General features: G+C 48.7%; 1 protein-coding gene across 1 annotated transcript; it reads left to right on the top strand.

The window, feature by feature from the left end:
- The first annotated feature begins 2,278 nt into the window (after positions 1 to 2,278).
- SLCO4A1 (solute carrier organic anion transporter family member 4A1) lies at positions 2,279 to 15,804 on the top strand. The gene is made up of 11 exons (XM_068416305.1): positions 2,279 to 3,103; positions 4,197 to 4,287; positions 5,119 to 5,240; positions 5,561 to 5,672; positions 10,626 to 10,780; positions 11,445 to 11,640; positions 12,237 to 12,402; positions 13,217 to 13,389; positions 13,762 to 13,826; positions 14,361 to 14,509; positions 15,305 to 15,804. Exons 1-11 carry the CDS (start codon positions 2,287 to 2,289, stop codon positions 15,452 to 15,454), a joined length of 2,196 nt encoding a protein of 731 aa, XP_068272406.1. The 5' UTR covers positions 2,279 to 2,286; the 3' UTR covers positions 15,455 to 15,804.
- Positions 15,805 to 22,946: the final 7,142 nt, after the last annotated feature.

Below are 22,946 nucleotides of genomic sequence, written 5' to 3'. Positions count from 1 at the left end.
GATGATGTGGACACCTGGGTCCGGTGGCCCAGACTCCTGCTACTTCAAGGAAAAGAAAACTTGAGTGAAAAGCTGTAATCTCTTCCCTGACTTATGAAATATTGAAGCAGCAATATATATTAATGAAATCTCAAAGGAGATACCCCAGCGTTGGTAAAGAGGCAGTAGGAGCGTTTCCTCCAGGGTGAAGGTGTGCCAGGTGGGGAGCTCTCAGCTCCTGGTCACATCAGCTAACCAACAGAGATGGGCTTTTTCTATCTACTGAAATCAGTGATAGCAAAATCAGTCCCCAGGCAAGCGACCTTCTTTACCAGTGCAGTCAAATATAACATCAGACCTGTGCTGGATATGGGAGGCGTGCGGCTGAAGTCAGCTGGCTGCTGTGCAGGAGGCACGTTTGATTTACACCGGGGTAACATGACCAGTTCTGCCCCTTAAAGCCTGATCCAGTACCTAATAATCACTTCTGACTTTATTAGAGTGCTAAAGCACTCTTATTTATGTTTCTAATATTGCATCCAAAGGTGAGAAAACAGATTTAGAGCCCTAAGAGTCATAAGAACACTGGAGGGACAAAAAAGTGAAAAAATACAGTCTCGCATCCAAGGCATTATCTTTTCATGCTAACACATTACAACAGTCTGTCTCTGCAGCAAAATTTCAATGCCTGCAGTTAGTTTTTGTATTTACATGTTACACATCAAAGTCATCCTGCACTGTACTCAGCCAGCTAAAGTAGAAGTTACCCGGAGGGGTCTAGCATGGACCTGAGAAGCTGGTCTGGCTGCCAAGCTCACCCTGACCCTGTGCCATCATCAAATCCCTGCTCAAATCTCGACCCTGAAATATTCTGTGCACTCTGCTCCCCAGACCGGGTAATTAAGACAGAATTATTTGCCAAGGGAAGGTGGATCTCATTTGTTTAACTTCCCTTGAGGACCAGACCTGTTGTAGCACTGCTGACCTGGATGTTGAAGGTTTGCTTGCACTAAGTGGTCTGTCCTCTGCCCTCCTGGGCTGGGAGCAGGACCTGGATGCTGCTCTGAGCATCCCGCTGTGCCAAGCCCTCCTGCCCTGGTGCCTGCAGGAGCTGCCGGTACCGGGAAGCACATCAGCACTCGTGCACACCGTTATCTACCGAGCAAATGTCAGTGAGTTTGTCCAGCGATGTGCAGATGAGTTAATTTATTCACCAAAGGCAGCAGCATTCCCAGGTTACAGTGATCTGAACAAGGTTCATTTTATTGGGAAAACAAGTGCCTGTGTTTCCAGTTCCCTATCGATGAGGCTCATTGCCATCTCGGGGAACATTTTTATTGGAACCTCTTGGACAGATATTGGCAAAAAATATTGGGAAACACAGGATGCTTTGAAGATGCTCTCTAATAAAACAGTTCTTGCCTAGCGTTTGTTGTGTATTTAAGACCAGCGTTCAAGGGAAAACCTTGTAGTTTTCGTATTTATAGTTCAGCCAAGGCATTTATGAAAAAATACTCTTGGTTGCCAGCACGATCAGGTGCTGAGATGCACAGGAACTTGTTGAAAGAAGGCAGTCTGCATCGGTAATCAGGTTAGAGTCAGCTGCCTCTGCCCTCCAGCTCGCTCTGCAATGGCATGTACTCTAATTAGGTATAGAAAGGATTTTACTGAATAGTTGTAAACAGATCTGAGGGCTTGGAATAAAATCAATCTGACTGTGGAAACTTTTCGGGATAATTATAAACTGTTATTGGCAGAGTGTGAAAGAGAGACCGAAGGACTTTTAACAGTGGGAAACTTGTAGCTGTGCGTGCCGGTCCCTGCAGGGGTGAGGAGAGGGACGGAGGTGGTGGCTGGCGGAGCGAGGGTCTGGTGCCTAACCAGGGTCTCTTCAAGAGGAGGGGTAAGGGGATTCAGCTGGTGGGGAGACTGTCTTTAGAGGTCTTTTTTTTTTTTAATGCTTTTGAATGTTTTGGGTTTTTTCTGTAATATTAATGGTGCCCCAATACCTGAGGTACCAACACCAGCCATGGTGGAGGGCACACATCCAGCTGAACTGCTAATACTTGCTTAAAAAAAAAAAAAGGAACAATATTTGAGGGTTTTGAGCGTGGTTTTATATAAAGGCATGTGTAAAAATTCTCTCTTCACAGATCAGAATGGTCTTGGCTCAGACCTTCGCCATCTCCCTACTGATGTAAGCGCAGAAAATTGCATCTCCCAGACAGGCAGGTTCTTGCTGCCCCACGAAGCCGCCCCGGCCATCAGCCCCACCTCGACCTACCGCTCGGCCCCGTGTTCCTGTTCATGGCAATGCCCCAGAATTCGACTGGAGAAAATGGCTTTTGCTTTGCTCAGACGCTCAACTTCTCCTGCCCGTCTCCTCGTCCCGGCGAGGCCGGCCGGACCTTTGACACGCGGGAGGCGTGTGACACCCCGCTGAGCAACGGCACCGCGTCCTCCGCAGCACCCAGCCCCTCCGGCTCGTGCGCCGAACCCCTCTGCTCCCCCAGCCCCGGCGAGGAGGAGACCCAGTTCGGCGAAGGGATTAAATACGTGTCGGCCGAAGGGGAGGAACTGGCGTGCGGCTGGGGGGGGTTCACCCCCGGGTGCTTACAGCTCTTTAACACGTCCAAGGGCGTCTTGTTCTTCCTCTGCGTGGCCTCCTTCCTGCAAGGCATGACGGTGAACGGCTTCATCAACACGGTCATCACCTCCATCGAGCGACGCTTTGACCTCCGCAGCTACCAGAGCGGGCTGATCGCCAGCTCCTACGACATCGCGGCGTGCATCTGCCTGACCTTCGTCAGCTATTTTGGGGGGAACGGCCACAAACCGCGATGGCTGGGTTGGGGCGTGCTGGTCATGGGTTTGGGCTCCCTGCTCTTCGCCTTGCCCCACTTCACCACGGGACGGTACGAGGCACGTTCGGCGGCGGAGGTGGGCGTCTGTGGGGGGAACCAGAGCCTGCCCTGCGCCCAGGCTGCCTCCAGCCTCTCTGGCTACAGGTTCGTCTTCATGCTGGGGCAGTTCCTGCACGGGATGGGAGCTACGCCGCTCTACACGCTTGGCGTCACCTATTTAGATGAAAACGTCAAGACTAACTACTCCCCTGTGTACATTGGTGAGTCGGAGGGGCAGCTCGGACCCGTGGGCTGGGCGGTGGGAGGCAGAGACGGTCCATCTGCCTTGGCACCGCACGGGCCACGTTGAGCTGTTTCACAAGGGGTGCTCCCAGTCTTTTGTTCCTGATGACAGACAATGTGATAATCGGAGGGAAGTGGCAGCTGCTGGGGAGGGTTTGGTTATTGACAGGCAGGAGCTGTCAGTGCAGCTGGGTATTTTCACTCCTGCAGATCAGGAGGTGCCTCCTGCTCCTGGCACGGGCCCAGCTGGGGAGAGCCCTCCAGCATGCCCCAGCGTGTGCGTGGCATTAGCATCTCTGGCAAGCAGCCGTAAGGCCATACCCCATCTGTGCGAGGGGACATCGCCCCTTTGGTGCCGTAGCACAGCAGGGATGGTCACTGGGCTGCTCAGATGCTGTTGGTGCAAAGCATGGCCAAGCTTCACCGAGGACAGGGGCTCGGCTCGCTCCTCTGCCCCGTATCACTCATCAAGTAGCAATTGCCAAACACTTACGGTGCTATTGGGTGAAACTGCTGAAAGCACTGACCTTTCAGCAATTCCAGAATTGAGCAGTCTGCCCGTACTGTTGTGTCAGAAGGCTGTGCAGGGAGAGGAGGAGGTGACAAGATCAGCAGTAAGTTGATGATCTTCTCACAGCAGCACACCAAAATAAGTGCCAGTGGTGTCACGTTTAGCGTAGATGTTGCATGTTGTCAGTGGGGGCCACCCCGTGCTCATCATGCCGGCAGCCAGGATGTGGCAGCGGGGTCAGCTACATCCCTGCTAAATAATAAAACAAATATGGTTTTCCACTGAACCAATTTTGCCTGCCCCATGCTATAAAAATTCCCAGGTTGGATGCAGAAGTTTCCCTGGCACGTAAGTGTGAGATGAAAACTTGTCAAAACTGTCTGGCTTTGTTCCTCAGTGGCTTTGGGAGCGGGGTGCGAGGTGGCAGGAGGCTGAGCATCCCGGGTGCAGGAGGGGATGGGGCTGCGGTGGGGCGGGGGATGCTGGGCACCGGCAGGGCTCCGCAGCATCCCTGGCTGAACTGCTGCTCGTTGTCTAACACGGCTTGTTTTGCCTTTCAGCTGTTTTCTACACTGCTGCAATCCTTGGGCCTGCAGCGGGTTATCTGGTAGGAGGAATGTTTCTAAATATTTATACTGAAATTGGCAGAGAGTAAGTTGTTAAAAACTAATCTTGTTCCTTTTCCTTTATGCTATATGTTTCCTTTGGGATAAAAAAAAAATAATAATAATCTGGAGAAGGGACCTGGTGGCTGGGTGGAAACGTGCCCGTGGTGTTCAGCAGTGTTTCTGCGGGGATGCTGAGGCTGGAAGGGTGGCTTGCATTAGTGCTGTCGCTGGAAGAAAATTGCTTACAAACCTGTCAGCTTAAATCCTTCCTCACGCTGCACTGCATGCGCTAATGAGGCTACGAGCAGCAGGTGAATTTTTTGAATGAGTTCCCTGATGAGGCAAAGCTACCAGCAGTGCTGCTCGTCCTCCTGGTAATCCAGCCAGGGTGCTTAGTCCCTCCTTGCTTCCTACCATTTGTAATTTATTCTTATCTCCTTACAGGCTCTTTGGCAGATGAATGGGTGAAAAAGGGGGAGCAGGCTTCCAGGGGAAGGAATGGGTTTTTTCCACCAGTTTTCTTGCAAAGGGTGGCTCTGGGGTGGAACAAGGATCATAGCAACCCCCAAAGCACGAATGAAATGGGGAGAGGTGAATGTGCAAGCTGGAGATTAAAGCAGAATTAAATGATGTCGTTTCTGGGGCTCGTTAAGCGTTGTGCTCTCCGGTAAGGCAGGCAGCGCTCTGGTGTGGCAGGAGGGATGGTGGATGTGGCATCCCCAGCAGATCACCATGGGAGAGGCCAGAGCTCGGTTCCCTTTGGTGACGTCCTCCTGATCCCTGCCAGCTTCAGGGAGAGGCACCCCGAGCTGTCCCGCTCCCTTTCAAACCGCCGCCTCTCTCCCTTGTGTCCTTTCGGCTTCGTTTCTTACAGGATTGACATCGCCCCGGAGAACACGCTGTGGGTGGGGGCATGGTGGATCGGCTTCCTCGGGGCCGGGGCAGCCTCCCTCCTCATCTCCATCCCCATCCTGGGGTACCCCCAGCGCCTCCCAGGTACGTGGCCCCGCCGTGGCTCGAGGGAATTGGGGCTGGGGCTGTGCAGCTCTCACGCTCGCCTTGGGGCTTGCATCCTTACACACACGTGTAGCTGGGGACACAGGGGCAGAGGAAGAACTCCCAGTGGTTAAATTGTAATTCCTACACGTATTCCACCCCCGCGGCTTTCCAGCTGCCCCTTTCCCTGCTCCTCCCTCGCGGCCGCTGGCAGAGGGAGGATGTCGTGTCACGTTTCCCCCCTGCAAATCCACCGCTTCGGCAGCATCCCCATCCCACGTCTCACGTGCTCCTTGTTCCCATTTGCCTCTCGTTCGCAGGATCCCAGCGGTATATCGTCATGAGGGTGTCCGAGGCTCATCAGCTAAAGGATGGGAGCCACAAAAAAGCATCGGATCCGGACTTTGGGAAAACAGTTAAAGATCTGCCTCGGTGAGAAACCCGCCCCACGCGTGAGGTTCAGGGAGCCCTCCCCAGGAGCGAGAGCAACGGGCCCAGACTGACCTCGCTTTCTTCGATGCTGCCTAAAAGGTTTTGCCCATCTTCAAACACAGCGATGCCGCTTTCTCCCAGAGGAGGTTGCAAAGCGCCTGGTCCCGTCAGCGCCGGGGGCTCTCGGCAATGGGCTGAGCTAGGAATTGTGCTGAGGCTTGCATGGGAGAGCAGGGGACAAGGTGTTGGTCCTGCCTGTGGTTTTTGGGAGCTCACGTCCACGTGTGAAGACTCCCACCTGCACTCATATGCAGCACGCTGAGTTTCACCGGGAGCGGCTTGGTGCCAGCCCTTAGGTGACAGGAGATGCACGGGCATGACCCACTCCCTCTCCTCAGCAGCGTTATTTCTTCCTGTCTGCTTGTGTCTGGCCTCACCTGGCCCAGTTGGGTGTTGTCCAGCATCTCCTCCTCTCTGTCTCCTTGGGGCTTTTCTTCCTTTCCTCTGTTTTTGTTTGTGTTAGATCCATGTTTTGTCCTTTCAATGAGAAAAGAGAAGAAACAAAGCCCCAGCTCTTATAGCTCCGTTCCAAATCCAGGGAGCAAGGTATCCTGCACTGTAGCTTTTAGTTCCTTTTCTCTTTTATTCTTAATTTCCTTTTTTTTTCCTTTTGTTGTTGCATCTTCCAGCCACCTTTTACGTGTTACTACTTCTTATCCAGCAAAGCAGTGATACAGCAGTGCTCTTACCCACGGGGCCACTGCTTGGCTCTGTGACATGGACAGGCACGCTTGCACCAAAGGAGGTTTGGTAGGAAACGGGTTAAAGGGGTCCGGGGTGGGAACAAGTGAGTGGCCAAAACAAAATGTGTTCTTTTGACCTGGAAACATTTGCTATGGAGCTTTGAAATCTTTTGTGGGTTTCTTTTTTTTGTGTGTTGAGTTGTATTTAAATGGAGGCCAGGGGGAGAGGTGCTGCTTTATTTCCAGTTTGGGTTTAGCTGGGGTGCAGGCTGTGGATGTTGCAGAGGTATTTGGGTACCAATTCCTTTCAGAGCTTCCCGTCCATAAGGGGATTTTTCTTTTTCATATTTCTCCCAGGAGCTTTCCTAGGGAGGAGTTTACATCCGCGTGTGATGGCTGCCCCACGCAAAGGCCAACATTCAGTGTTGCCAAACCCCGTGCCGCTGCCGGCAGTTACTGCTGAACTTTAGTTGTGGTGTTTGTGCTGGCAGAGGAGGGTTGAAGCAGGTGCTCGGTGCAGGAGCTCTCAGCAGCAGTCGCTCTGTGTTGTGTCAACGCAGCTACTCACGTTGGTCTGAGATTCCTGGAGACTCCGTATGAAGTTTCCCAGGGGTTAAGGCAGTGTTGTGAAGAATATTACATGGAACAGATTTCAATACTGTTATTAAATGGCATTCTTGACTGGGTGCCATTTTCTGGGGTCACGGCTTATCCTCCGCACGGAAATTAAATTCAAAACCTGCATTTAAATAATGATAAGGTTATGACTAAAACCAACACAAACAGGGTAGCGGAGAGGGATGAAATTCAGTGGCTGATGCTTTTCTTGCTTATCTGGAACAAAGCTCGCACTGTTTCTCGGTGAAGGCTGTCTGACAGCAGGTACGGAGGCACTCCTCCTCTGGGAGCATCTTCTCTCACCCCTCATTCCTGAAGAAAAGATACCCAGAGGTGGGCAACTTGTATCAAATAATTCTGATCAGTCCAGACCTCAGTGTGGTTTTGGTTTGAAAGCAAAAACCCAACAGACTTTTGTGTTCCCTGCTTTTGATTAATAAAAGGGAAGTGCCTTCAAGGGTTGCTATTCTGGAAACTCGCATTAAAGAGGAGATCACATCTGTGCGTGCAGCTCTTGGGGACACGTGGGCCAGGCCGGAGAGCGAGGCCAAAGGACACTGCTGCTTTTGTTTTAGTGAGGGGTCGGGTGCTACACATTTTCTCACAGTACGGACAGTAAGAGTCTCACAAAGATAAGCAGAAATGCTGATTAAATACGATCCTATTCCATGCTATCAAGTCCTTTCTAAGCGAGCTTAATGAATTGCTGTATTCACAGTGCTGCCTAAGAGCAGGAGCTTACAGGAATGCAGCCCGTGCAGCTTAATCCTCTGCCCTGAAGAGATTTCTGTCTTAATTCTTGGGTTGAAAAGACCTGATAAAATAGCATTTTATTTTCTCTGGTTCCATATGATTGCTCGCATGAAATAATCCCTGCTGCCAATCCAGAGGGATTCAAACAGAAGATATGTAGAGCTGTGCCGGGAGAGGAGGCTTTGTCCTAGCGAGCTACGGGATGGAGTTTGTGAGGGTCACTCACTGGTCTGTCAAGCCCTGATCTTCAACACGAGAAGTTATGGTCAATATTTCACTTATCCCTCTTGGATTAGGTGGCAGGGTGGGGCCTCGGTTTGTCTCATGGCTTTACTGCAGCTTCTGTGCATTGTAAAGGGAGGTTGGTTTGCATTCCTGCGGGACGTACGTGCTGCCCGCCGTTCCCTTGGTGATGGTGACAGCAGGTGTCACTTGGTGCCGGAAAAGTCCCTCCTCGCATGCTTTAAGATTGCATAAATATCCATCTATCATTAATGACTCATTAGCTTGTTAATGACTCTGTTACAGTTTGGGGTGTCCTGGGCATGCAAGTGTTTCTCAGAGGAGCAGGCTCTGATTGTACAGGTGGTCCCAACCTACTCAGCAGGACCATTACCTGAGGATATGGTCCATATTACCCATATGTGCCCATAGCAGTAAAGACTTGCAGGATCAGGCTTTTGTAGGTGGTGGGATTCTTCTCTTGGCAGTGCTGAGCCTCCTGAAATCGCTTTGGCTGCTAGAACTGAGGACAGTCAAGGCTATTCAAGAGTTAGGTGGTTTCTGGGTATGATTAAAATCCTTCTGATAGCAATGAAAAGGTTTGTGTTGACTTTGATAAGGTTTTATATGCCGTAGCTCCTCACAACTATATCTTCTGTCTACAAATATATTAAATTACTTGAGTAAATCCTTACTCTTAACACAGAAAGGAGTTCCTGTGCATTTTCCTGCCTGCAAGTCTAACCTGTAATCTTTGGCCAACAGGCACGGAGTCACGCTAGTGCCAGGGAACTACAACTCTCTTTTCTCTTGAACTGTAAAAAGATAAAGGCATTGTACATTTTCTACATCAGCCACAAGGTCCACAAGTGTTTTCTTGCTAAGAGATTAGGCTTTGTGCTTCCAAATAAAGCACAATCGAAAAGATCATTCCTAGAAAATAGTTTAGTAAATTAAACTAATCCCAACAGCTAGACAATGGTTAGTATAAAGCCCCTGCAATCAAGGTGTAGGAATGTGTAGTATTTCTGTCTTTCAGCTTCTTTCTTCTTCTGATATAATGAAATTCTCCACTTTATGTGGGTGAAGTTGCATAAATCTTATGCTGAGCCTCAGCACGTCTCTCACTCAGTTGTACTACAGTAGGTTTTCTCTGATTTCACATTTTCTCCAAAGCAGTAGGTGGTAAGGGACTGTGCAAGCATCCCACGGCATCCCTATCGCTGTGGGATGACAAGTTTGTGCCTGTCTCAGAAGTGGGGTGATCTGTGGTACGGGTCGGGGCCAGGCTTGGGGAAAGTCATGTGGCAGAATTTCAAGCTCGTTACAAAACGCCTCCTGCAAAGCAGTGTCAGCTCTCTTAGTCCAATATCCAAGATAGTGAGAGAGAATTGAGACCATCCCATGTGCCCGAGGGTGTTTCTGTGTCTCAGAGATGGACTCGTTGCTGGATCATCTTTCTGCATATAAATGACACATGGCAATTTTTCAGGCATATCTATGGCTCTCTGCTAAATCCTGGTGGGTAGAAAATATAATGTACTTGCTCAATTTATACATTAAGCTTAAAGTAAAACTGTGCTTAGGTTGTGGGAGAAAGATTCCTTTCTGTTTTCCAGTGGAATATAAGGTGTCTTGGAGGTGTTTCCTCCATATAGAAAGGTTTGCTTGGTATTTTTCCTGAGCTGCAAAACATCCATGGTTGTCAGAGATTGTTATTCTCATGAGGACATGGGTGCACATGAGTAGCATGTGCGTATGTGGGGATGTGACACAACTTTGTTCCCTGCTCTTGGGTGAGTCGGGAGTCCCAAGATAACTGCCATAAGGGACTGATAAAACCTTGAAATGGTTGACATTTGGTGAGGAGTAGTGTCCCTTCAGTATTGCCCCATTTAGGAATGAAAGATACGCAGCCTGGCTCTAAATGTTGGAAAATCACTGCTGAAATCATCCATATACGAGTCATGGGCACCCTGAGTGTGAATTGTATCACACACACACTGCTGGCATCCAGTCCCCATTTTGAACATGCACATGAGATAAACACACCCATCTGGTGCCCTCATGAGATCCACAGAGAAGAGTCCCAGATTATTCCCTCCTGTTTTAGGTGTTTGGCTGATGTTCCTCAGATTCCCTTGGCGGTTGGCTGTAGCCAATGGGGCTATAAAAGATGGACAGGGTAAGCACATCTGTTAGGTGCCTGAAGATAGTCAGCACAACACCCAGTAGGAACAAGAGCCAGAGCAGGTTGGCACATGAGAGACATTATATGTAAAGGCAGAGTTTCAGGGCAAACTTGTTGATCCCCAGCTGCAATGGAGACTATCTCCACAAAGCACCAACATCTACTCTGTGCAGGTATGTAGGGAGAGGTGAGGGTATCCTCAGCATCCTTCCTTGGCTGGTAAGACTCAGTAAGTGTAAGTGGAGAAGCTCACTGCTCTTTCAAACTCCAGTTAGCTCCCTTTTGGGTTTTTTTCTTACAAAGAGATGCAGCATGATGGGATGCTGCCTCTTCTTACATGTGCTCCTTCTGACTAGAAGGTAGGAGACAGACCTGAAATCAAAATGTGCCACAGTGATTCAATTCCAGTATATTTGTCCTTCCCAGGTCAGTGCTGCTGCTTCTGAAGAACCCCACCTTCATCTTCCTCTGCTTAGCGGGAGCGACCGAAGCCACCCTCATTGCTGGGATGTCCACATTTGGACCCAAGTTCCTGGAGTCTCAGTTTAGTTTAAGTGCCTCTGAAGCTGCTACGTTTTTTGGTAAGGAAACCAGGCTTTTACAGTGTTTTCCCATTTTGCCTACAAATACAAGAGCACTGTAGCTCATTCAGAACAGACAAACACGCTTCGCAGTTCATTTCCAGAGCAGTTATCGTTTCAGGTATTAGGTAGGATTGTTTTCCATCAGCACATCTGTACCAAGTGCGTTTTCAGAGCTGTATCTACTGACATCAGGAAGAAATGTGTCACTTCTGTAGCCATCTGTTACCCTCTAGAGGAAGGCAAAATAATTGTAGTCTGTTCCTTCCAGTGCATTACCAGGGAACATTAACTAAATGTTTCCTCTAATGAGGGATGTCTGAAGTGGGGCACACATTTTGTCAGCATCTCAAAACTGGGAAGATCTTCACTTCTACCGTATCGTGGACCGAGGAAGTGGTGTCCAACATGATGTGCTCCTCAGAGTCTGTTTAAGATCTCTGGGTAGGAAAAGCTGCCTTACCAGGCTCCTGCCACGTTACCTGAGCTCTTCCAGAGGACCACCTCCTGCAGCAAAGTCCACTGAACTCCCACCAAGAAGACACGGAGCAACCAAGGGGTTATTCTCATGCAGACATGCTGCAGTTAATGTATTCAGACATGAAAACTCCTTGCTGACTTTTCTAAACTTGCTTGTGGGTTTTTTTTTTCCCCTTTTTTTCAGGGTACCTGGTTGTGCCAGCCGGAGGGGGAGGCACATTCCTGGGAGGATTCCTTGTGAATAAATTTAAACTCCGCTGTTCAGGAATCATCAAGTTGTGTTTACTTTGCACAGTGTCCAGTCTGCTGGCTATCTTCATTTTTTTTATTCACTGCCCTAACATGCCAATGGCAGGAGTAACCCAGATGTACGAGGGAAGGTAATAACAACCATCCCATCTGTCTTGTGCTGCGGGGCCCTGGTTAGAATGGAAGGATAACCCCAAATACACGGTGCTGGTGGTAGTCAGGTGTGAATGTGTTGGTGATGGAAGATGATGTCCAGTCAGTCTTACAGGCAGATGCTGAGGGTGGGACCCAGAATACAGATGTCCTAATTTTTGCATCTAGTTGGTGTTTATGGAAGAGGCTCCTTCTTCAGCGAGGAAGGGGAGATCGGCAGCGCCAGAGTGTGAGACACTCCACTCTTCAGTTGCCTTCACAGAGTTCCCCATCTCTATCCAGTGGGCTAAACTGGACTAAAAGTGGGAATCTCCTCTCCAAATGGAGGTGTCTCCCTGTGAGCTGGTCACTTAAACTCCCTTTGTAGCTGTGGGAAAGAGACAGCTCCAGGGCACGATTCCTGTTTATGGCTAAAATTAGGTGAGATGAAACCCTTCCCAAGCCTGATTTTATGCTACTTACGGATCCACTGCATCTCCTACCATTCCCCCTTCTCCTTCTCTTGCTTTGCCTGTTTCCTCCTGGAAAGTGCTGTTCAGTGTCTCCCCACTGACTGCTCCTGTGTTTCCCTTAGTGCTTTGCCTGGTGGCCACCTAAACCTGACAGCAGCCTGCAACGCCGAGTGCGGCTGTCTGCAGGAGACCTACAGCCCTGTCTGCGGCAGCGATGACATTATGTATTACTCTCCCTGCCACGCCGGGTGCAAAAAAGTGTCCGAAAACCTCAGGAACGGCAAGAAGGTATGTGTGAAAGCACTGTGTATTAACGAGGTAGTGGCACACCTTTGGGGTGTTGTGGCTGGCTCTGCAAAAGTGGCCACAGGTTTGAGCTTTGCTTGTTCAGGTTGGACATTAGGAAGAATTTCTTCTCAGAAAGGGTCATTAGACATTGGAAGGGGCTGCCCAGGGAGGTGGTGGAGTCACCATCTCTGGAGGGGTTTGAAAAAAAGACTGGACATGGCATTTAGTGCCATGGTCTAGTTGACATGGTGGTGTCAGGGCAATGGTTGGACTCGATCATCCCAGAGGACTCTTTCAGCCTGGTTGGTTGATTCTGTTGATTCTGTTGATTCAAAGCCTGGTGCAGGATGGATGCTCTCAGGCACCACCTGGGATGAAGGCAGAAGGTACCCTGAGGTCGCCCTGCTTTGCTTCTCTCGATGTACCCGGCTGGTTTTGCCTCACTCCAGGTCAAACTGCGCTGCAATCCGTGGTAAATCACCCAGGCAGGCAGGGAGCTTGGTAGGCACCTCATTCCTGTCCCAGTGCTTATTTTGAACATGATGCACCTCCTCATCCTTCCAGCATGTTGCTCATAGAGACAGACAAAGGCTTAAGGAGGGTAATGATGACAGCGTTCAAGGGCTGCCTGGCAAAGTTGATTTCTCTTATTCAATAACCTGTTTTGAAACAGAGGTGTGTCAAGAATGCAGCTTGATTTCTGGGGAGCGGAACTGGCTGATTTCTGCCCTCCCTGAACTTCTTTCTTTTTAAAGCCTTGACTCTCACCGTGCTCTCCTTGGCAAAGCACCCACCAGCCTTTTTTTTTCCCCAGGTCTATCACGAGTGTAGCTGCATTGAGAAAACCCTCCTGCCCGGCCCCGGTGACGCGGAGGCGGGGAAATGCACCTCTTCTTGTGTGAAAAGGCCCCTGCTCCTGTTCTTCATGTTCGTGGTGATCCTCTTCACCTTCCTGAGCAGTATTCCTGCCCTGACCGCCACTCTGCGGTAAGCACGGGACCGCCTCGTCCTCCGCCAGCGCTGCAGGAATCCACCTCTCTGCTTTATCCTCGAGCCATGGGGAAGGTGTGATGGGAACCACCTTGTTACTGGCAGCCTGGAGACATCGGGACTAATTCCCTTCCCTGTCTAGCTGGGAAAGCAAATTCTAGCATTGGCAGCTCTATCCTCTGACATCGGGCACCCACGTGTGTGTCCCAGCTCGCAGCAGTGGTGGGGGGACGTTGCACTGGGATGAACCTCCATCTCCAGAGGGGATGGAGGTCCCAGGCGTGCTGGACCCAAGTGTGTGGCGTTGCGGGGCAGGGAGGTGCTGTGCAGCCTGGCAGCGTTTTTAAACAATCCCCCTTTGTTCCCCAGGTGTGTCCCTGACAGGCAAAGGTCATTCGCGCTCGGGATCCAGTGGATCGTAGTACGAACGCTAGGTATGGAACCGAGAGAATTTGGGCATCCGTATGGTCTGTTGGCTCTGCGGAGCGTGTGCCAAGCTGTTACCTAAGAATAAAACACGTTGGGTTGGAAAAGAAGGGGGTAGGACACACGCTGTTGAAAGGAGATTGTTTTCTTGTTTGCTGTCATTCAGAAAAACCTAATTCCTTTTGCGTATGGTTTGCAAACTCAATGAAGGATTCTGTACCGTATCACAGGTGGAGTCAAAGAGCAACGTCCAGGCAATGTGTCCTTATTTTAAGAAAAAAAGGAGCAGAGGCATTGAAGCTCCTGTGTTTGTCTCTTGGCTGTCGTGCAACGTGTAGGTCAGGATGGTCAAAAGACCCGCTGGACTCTCAGATCTTGAAATTCAGTGTATTTTGGGTACCTTGTGGCTGTAGGTGTTGCAGGATGAGTTTGCTTAACCACAGCAGCAGCAGAGCTTGATGCTTTTCTGCAAACACCTCGTGTCTTGCAAGGCTGGTGCGTAGGTGCTGCCCAGACTGAAGGTCCGCTCTCTCTTCCTGCAGGAGGCATCCCTGGCCCCATCGCCTTTGGGTCCATGATTGATAAATCCTGCCTGCTCTGGCAGGACCAGTGCGGCGAGCAAGGTTCTTGCTACGTTTACCAGAACTCAGCCATGAGCCGATACACCCTCGTCGCTGGACTGGTCTACAAGGTGATGCTGCCTGTTACCTTCACTCTCTAATAAAGCGAGACAGGGTTTTGCTCTGGGAGAGAATTTGACACAGTTGGGTTGTCCTGATCTCCCCTCCCCAACCCAAATTAGACCTTCGCACAAGAAATGTTCTGAGGGAAGGGAAAAGCTCCATTTGCTTCTCGCCAGGTAACGGTGCTCCAGGCACCATCATTCTCTTAAATTCCCATTACTTCCTAGGCTTACAGCTTCTGTTGCACCGTATGAAATATCTCCTCTTTTCCCAGCAGTTACCAAAGTGATTTTTTTGCTAGAAATAGATTAAAATATATAACTGCAGTGTGTTAGTGAGAGTGAGGGATGGCATTGTGGGCAGGCTGTAAATAACCATTCCCCGATCACTGCTAGGAAATAAGAGAGCTTAGCTGTCTGTTTCTTATTTATTAACTGAAAAACATCATTTTAACTGCTCCCAAACAAGCACTTGCCCTAGATAGGAGTGTTTAGCAGTTGCTGTGATAAAGAGGCTTTCAAAAGCCTTCCAGCATATGACCTGGGAGGTGTCAGTCTGCACAGCCCTGTGCTCCAGGTGCCCGTGGGGGGCTGAACACCTTCCCAAATTCTCACTGTCCCGTTGCTACGGGCTGGCTAAATTCAGATTTTTACCCATTCCAGCTGTGTGCTGGTCTGCTGTCCAGGCTAGCCTTCACCCTCATCTCCTCCCCAAAGCTTGGTCAGCAGATCTCATCCCAGGTGAGGACGGGGTGCTTGGTTTTGGGGGGAGCGGAGAGTAACGGGATGTCTTGGTGGCTGCAGGTGCTTGGGACAACCTTCTTTATAGTCGCCTGTTTACTCTACAAACCCCCACCAGCAGAGTCTGCTCCGGGCAGCTCGGATGCGTCTGAAAATGGCAACGGTGACCTCCAGGAACACAAACCTTCGCTGCCAGATGAAGAGCATATATAGCGCTGTACGCGTGGAAGTGACTTTCTCAGTCTCTGAAATACGACGAGAAGACGTTACGCAGTCTCTAGGGGTTTTAAAATTAATAGTAATATCACTTTTTTTAGTTCAAGAGAAATAATTTAATTAATCACTGGTGTGCTTGCTATTTTCTTAACAGCAGAAGCACATTTAAAATTGTGTGCTGATGCCATATGTTGTTATTTAATTTTATTTAAAGAAAGGGCTACCGTAGCTTTATCCTATGTCTGGGACAAGCAAGGACCGCATTCTCCCCTCATGGAAATAAGCCCCGGTAACTCCAATGGAGCGCGTGGGGTTTAAACCACCAGAGGATCGGGTATATCTCAATTGTAAAGCCAACTGTAGCAACCCTTCTGTTGAGACTTGCTAAGCCCGAAGAGAGCCGTGCTGCCCTGCAGCCTGCGTTGCAGAGAGGACGACTGGCCCTGGAACTACTGTATGCAAAGAAGACAGCCCCGACAGTGTCCTCCTCCTTCCTGTGACACACAGCATCACTCCTTTTGTTCAGGAGCGCGTTACCTAATTATGCAAATTCCTATTACCGTGCAATGGGAGATAGGTTTGAGGTGAGATTTGTCTAGCAAACTCCTCCGTACACTACAGGCAGCCATCCCCAGAGCTGCCGGGCACTGTACGTTCGCTGCCTCATTTCATTGCAGGGTTTGCACCGTGGTGACACTTCACTTTTTTTTTTCCTTACATCATTTAAAGGTGATGCCTTTTGTAATGTCCTGTGCAAAACTTGAACTTCCTTCTTGCTGTTTGTTGGGTGCGGGCAGACACGGGACACAGACCTATGCAATGCTTCTCTTCGGTTGCTCTGTAAAGACATTGAGTTTGGGTAGATGAGAAAAGTCAGAATGAATGTAATTTGTCTTCAGACCGTTAGCTTAAGGGATCACTTGCCCTAAGGACAGACTGCCCCGTGGGAAGGGGGTGCTGACCTGTAACTGGCCTGCTTGCAAGTAGGGAGGGCGGCGTTCCCAAAATGACCTTTGAATGTGCACTTGCAATATTGACCAGGACCTTTCTGAGGGGGAAAAGTGGAATTTGGGTGGGCGTATGTCTGTCTTCCCTCTCAACTCGGATCAGGTGAGGTTAGTGCTTAGTCTGCCTGTATTTGCACAGCCACACGATCCAGGCACAGCTCCAGGGGAGGGCTGGGGCCGGCCCCTGGAGTCCTACACTGTATAAACCGCGTTCACGGGGACGGGACCTACGTTACTGAGCTGCCAAACTGGCGCTGCTTTTGTGCCAGCTGCTACTTAGAATTCCTTTGTAGATGTTTTTGTATATTTTGTGTATTTATGCTTTCATAAACGGACATGGGATGGGCATTTGTTTCCTCCGTTAGCAAAGGACCGACTCTCAGAGTGGAGGCAAAGCCATTCCTGTTGCAGACAGGGATGGTGGCACTGGGAACATGGTCGATCTTCAGGTTGCTGGCGGTCAAGAAAGCAGCTTCTTCCATTCCCAGATCCCCTTCCACCAAAGCCAGGCAGTGACCTTCCCTCTTCCAAAGCCCTTGTTTTCTAGCCTCTGTCAAACGCTGGGAGAGACTTGAGCATCTCCAGTAACTGCTGGAAAAACGAGAAGTGCTAAGGGTGAGATGGAGGGTGGCTTTTGGCTGCTTCAACGTGGGCAGCTGGTGCAGCTTTGATGGGGCACAGTGTGTGGGAGAGCCCTGTTTCGCCAGGGAGGCAGGATTAGACCTGCTGATGCAGGAGTTAACCCCAACACCACCCAAACACCAAAGGCTTCTTCACAACCTCCACCTGGGTTTGGAGCCACCTGCAAACATGAGCCTGTCTCCAGGCCTTGCCCAGCGATTGCCTTTCCCAGCTTACAGACACTTTGGGTACAGGCAGGGATCTTAGATGGGGAAAATGCATGAATGTATTTTGGGAACATATTTTATGTATGATGTATTTATGAAAGGTAGAAGGTTTTCTTAATATATATATATATATGGATATTGCAATGCAGTTCAGTGTTTATAAAATGAGCTTTACCTGAGTGTATTGTTTCCAGAGCAAAAGAAAAGCTCATTGGTTTCTGGGCATTTATTGTGTTGCTGTGGGACTGGTAAGTCATGGATTTAAGCAAGCAGCAACAAGGCGTTCCTGTTCCATAAACAGGTTATGTAGTTGTACAGGTAACTTAAAATATTTGAAAGTATGTTTCCCAGTCTCATATGAAGTATTATATTGCTATAAAAGCATAGAAATATAATCAGTATTTCACAGGTACTTGTGTGCGTGTTTTTCATCAGTTGTCACCCTTGCCCAGCTTCTGTTCTCAGCAGGGGTGGGCTGGATCCGTGCTACCTGGGAAGCCTGTGCTGCAGAGCCTCCTGCTAACGGGGTCAAGGACACCCCGTGGGGGTCCAGGCTTCACTTCAGGTCATCATAGTGTCTCCAAGGAGGAGAGTTTGGATTTAGGTTTGTGCTTAAATCGCAGTGTCAGTAAAGCCCCTCGTGGATACAGGAGCTGGAGGCAGCATTGGCTGGTGGGACAGCAGGTGACACTGAGACCCTGTGGTTTGGTGTCTCCTACCGACTTATCCTCAGTCTCAGGAGGAGAGGGAAAATGCTTTTGAAGGTAAAATGAGGTTTTTGGTTGCTGGGGAAGAAGAATGAAGAGGGCAAGGCAATACCTTCGCTGCCCTCCTTCATCCACAGACCAACCCCGTTAAAGCCATGGAGTTTCCCCCAGACCTACGCTAAATAAACAAGGTCAAAGTCCTGTGTCACCTATGGTTTGCTTAAGGGGTGATTCATGCTGTTAAAGAATACAAAAAAAACAGTGGTTGGTATTGAGGAGAAGCCACAGGGAAGTAAAACAAATGAGCGCCCAGAAGGGAGCCTGAGCAGGAAGAACTCAACGTTATTTACTGTAGACAAAAACCCAGGCAGTCAATGAGCCGTTTTCCTCTAGGGAAGAGTTTGTTTGGAAGCTTCCTGGAGGTTTTGAAATGACAGCAAATAAAAGCTTTAAATGCGATATACAGATGGCTTTGCAGAGATCCCTTCCCTTTCCCTGCTGCAAAGGCCTCTCTCTTTCACCTGCGTGTGCAGAAGAGCCTCAACACCTCGGCATCCCGTGCTCCCTCGTTGCCATAGATGGGGAGTAAATACTGATAATTCACTTTTTATACGTAGATAAATATAATTCAGGAAGGAAAAAAACAAACCCAACCGACTGGCATGTTTTAGTTGCATCCAAAGAAAGAAACCCCATTTTTTCAGGAGGCCCAGACCCTTTTGCTGGCCACAGCCCGTCGCTGTGGGTCAGCGTGGGGACGGTGGCCCCGGTGCCACTAGATGGCAATGGAGACGGCGGCTTGTCCCGGCACCTCTGGGCGCTGCCTGAGAGCGAGTTTGCGTTGCTTTGTGGAAAGGACAAGAGCAGACCAGCGCACTGGATCCCAGATTTGCACCAGCAAAACTGCAAATGTATTTTATAAGCTCCAAATAAGGTTCAAGGTGAACTTTTAGCATCTAGAAACAGATCTTGCCAGAGGAGATAGATATCATTTATAATTAAAAAGCAATGCAGCAGGTGAGGGTCTGAGCAGACCAGCTGTATTATTTTTATGACAGTTGCTAAATTCTTACTTGAAGCCTTCCCTTCCCAAGCAGGGCTGGAGAGCTCTGAGCTGTCAATCAAAAGGCAGTTTCTCTCTTTATATTTTCCCTTCTCGATTTTCTTCTTCCCCCAAACGTGATCATTGCGATCGTTATTAGCCTGAGCCTTTCACCTCACTCTGAGGGTAAATCCCCCAACGCCACTTCCCGAAACAGCACCGGCCCTTCTCTGCAGTGCATGGCTCAGCCATCCAGGCTCACCTTTGCATTGAACCCCAAAAGATTATAACTACCTCTCTTTGGAGGTGCTGATCCCCCTTGACCTTCACACACCTGGGTGATGCAAATTGGGATTGAGGGGTGATTTCCTAGCTGCTTCTCCCCATAGCAAAGTTTTTCCTTGGCTAACCAAGACCAGGTGATGTTATTCTGCCCATGCAGCATTAAACTTCTCGGGTCTGACTCTCCTCTTGCTTAGGACAGAAATTGAATTGACTGAAGTCGACTAAGAGACACAGAGTGAGGAACAGAAGTGAAAACATAATTAAACTATAGGAGGACACAATCTTTGCAACCCCACAGGAGATCCTTGTTTGGGTTTGTTGTGCAGAAAAGCCTACCTGTGTTTTCCTGCAGTTGCAAAGGACGCTTGTTTCGGAGGCTTGTTTCGGAGCACAGCGATAACCCCAGGGTGCTCAACTCAGTAGAAAACCTGTTATTGAGCCCAGTGGGCTCTGGATCAGGCTCATAATTAATACCTTCTTTGGCTTGCTTTAACCCTAAATAGCAATGAAGAAGAGTGGCAGATTAAAGGAAAAGTGTGTGTTTTACCAGCCTGGGCAGACTGAACCCAGCAAACGTGCTGGTGGCCAGGAGGGGTGTGGGTGGCTGTGGCTCTGCTGCGGGAACAGCGCTGGATTTCTATCGAACCCATCGAGGGGATTCAAGGGAGCAGAATGTGCTGGCATTTTCTGTGGCCAAAATAATTTCCTCTGGAACAGAATAAATGCCAAAATTTTCTTATCTCCCTTCAGGTTTTCATATTGACCTGCACAAAGCAATTTTAGAAAATGAAAATGAGAGCATTCTGCTCCTTCGAATGAGGCACTGTGATTCTTCTCCAGCTGGGGACCCTCTATCCTATTTCTGAGAGACACATAGAAGACTAAATCTCATGTTAAATTAAGAATTTCATTTGTGTTACTTCTTGCCTGCTTCATTACCAGGTAACACTCTGTCAGTTAATACAGGGACATGAGAAACCTCCTAGAAGTATATAGAATGGAATGAGTCCACCAAAAACTCTCATTTCAGACCTCTCCTTCTAGTGAGGGGGAAGCAGAGGTGCTGTAAAATTAGTGTTGCAGTAGTTCAGTGAAACACTAATGCACTAGTAACTATAGAAACTGTAGCTCTAGACACAAATGTTCAACTATTGATGTGCCCTGGTTCAAATTAATACAAAAAATGTGATCTCTGACTCTTCCAGCAATCTTTAAAAATAAAAAACCTGTTCCAAGTGGAGCAACGCTTTGAGAGTTGATGAAATCACAGATAAAGCCTTCCACCTCAGCAGAGGTAAGAATTAAAAATCATGAGCTATCTGAGCCTTTATTACAGATAAAATCTGCCTGGTAGTTGTCACATAAGCAATATCTATGAAAAATGTTTTTAATAGGAAAAGCAAACTACCCGTCATCTTTGCATGCCTTCATTCCTAAGGATGGATTGGTGGTGGATTTGCCTTGGGAGATGCAGACACTAATTTTTGTTTTACTCTTGGGGAAAAAAAGCAATAGGGTCAAGCTCAATGCACCAAAAAAAGGTGGATTATTAGCTTAAGTTTGTGGTTTTTTACATCCTTCAGGATCAATCGGGGGTTGTCCATCCAAGTCGCTGTTTAAAGGCTTGCTGCTCCCCATGCAGAAGAGCGGCTTCTCCTGAGAAACAGCCCAAGCTGCTCAAGAAACCCAGTCTGGGCTTTCTGATGTGTGGTTAATCTTTCTTTAACAATATGTTAAAACTTTATTTTCCTCTTTTTTTTTTTTTACATGGTAATCCACAATTCCCAACCAGCAAACTGGGAAGATTATTTGGTTTTGTGCAATCCTTTTAACACTTCATTTGGATCTGCTCTAGGGATGTTCCCTCGTTAAAACATTGCAGTGTATTTCATTCCTTTTCTCTCTGGTCTGGGGAGCTGGGCGCTCGGCAGCGTGTCACCTGCACCTGCGTAAATCAGATAACCAGGAAGAAAACTGATGAAGAATCAGGACAGTTTATCAGTGTTTTCCAGGGATCTCACACTTTGTAGGTCAGTATTATTCTGGGCTGGTGAGCGTTTCTGGCGTCTTATCTGCTGCTTGTCTTGCTCTGAATCAAATGATGCACTTCTCTTACAGATAAGCCTCCTCTCATTTTGTCATAGCCCTGTTATCGTTATCGTGGAGATCTCGGTAGCTCCGCGTGGGGTGGCTCACGGGAATGCCCAGCTGGGTTTTACATTCCTTGTGAGTCCTGCAAACGCTCGAGAAGCAGGAGAGCATCTGGTCCTCCCCGAGATTCCCCTCAACAAGGTGCTCCAGCTCCGTGGGTGCTGGGGCTCGGGGGAGTCCCTGCTGCAGCCCAGAGCGGGCTGAGCTGCTAATCCTCTGCCTTCAGCCTCTAAAGTTGAAAAGCTGTAGGGAGAACTAGAAATCATCCCACATCACTCCTGCCCGTCCCCAGGGTGAGCACAGGCAGGACCCAGCTGCTCTCAGCCCTGGGATGCCTGGGGAAATACCCACCTCCAGAGCATCCCGGAGCCAGATGGGTGATGCTCCTCGGGAGGCAAAGCCGGAGAGCTGGAAGGAAAAAAAAAAGTGGCTGTACTCGTGTTTTGCTAATCTAATTAGGCAAAAGAAACATCATTAATGCTCTGTGTATCTAATTGATTAACATTCCCACTAAGTACGAGGTTGCTCTTGTTAGTGGAGCTTCGGATCTGCGAATGCTGCTTTGCCTGAAGTTGCAAATATGTCGCATATCTAGAAGGAAGATCTCATTTCTGTCCTTGTAAATGCTTAGCATTTTTATATGACTGTTAGTGATGAGGGGAAAGGGAGGAGATGATAGAAGAGCCCTAAGTACAGAATAAGCAGAGGGCCTTGGAAAGTGAGGGTTTGTTATTTTTTGTGCCTCATTAGCAGTAAAAGGAGCAAGATTTTTTTTTCCCTCTCTCATAACAATAATAAAGATTTTCTATTATGCATGGGAAAAAAAATATTAATCTTTGGGGCTTCAGTGAGATGAAAACCTGGAAATGCACAACTCATTTTCATCAAACTTAATCAGATTACTAAATTTTCCTTTTATGGTTTTTTTTTTTCAGTTTCATAAATATCTAAATGAAAATTGATTTTGTGCCTAAGCCAGGAATTTGCAGTTTGTAAAATGATAAATGTGAGAAGATTTATATCTTTTGCTGAAGTCAAAGACATGGGTGCCTGCAGCACCAGCCTGCCCTCCTCCGTGCTGGCAGAGCGGTGGGTATTCCAGGGGCACGACTCATCTTGGGCAAAGCCTGGGGTCAAAAAGAATTTCTGCTGTAGGATGAGATGACCGGCGTCCTAGGAATGCCCTTTTTTTTTTGACGACTATGGAGATGTCTGGTTCACACACAGGTTTCTTTGTCACAGAGATCTAATTTTGATGTGAAATAGCCCCAGCCAATAACAGTGTCATCGGGTGCTTTTTCTACCTTGGAATAGAGAGCACTGATGCTGTCCCATCCCACCGCATCCCATCCCACCGCTTCCCATCCCACCGCATCCCATCCCATCCCACTCCACCACATCCCATCCCATTGCACCACATCCCACCACATCCCATCCTATCCCACTGCA

This window comes from Nyctibius grandis, chromosome 19 (genome assembly GCF_013368605.1).
Source record: "Nyctibius grandis isolate bNycGra1 chromosome 19, bNycGra1.pri, whole genome shotgun sequence".
NCBI classification, from domain to species: Eukaryota; Metazoa; Chordata; class Aves; order Nyctibiiformes; family Nyctibiidae; genus Nyctibius; species Nyctibius grandis.
This window is presented reverse-complemented; position numbering and strand designations above follow the sequence as displayed.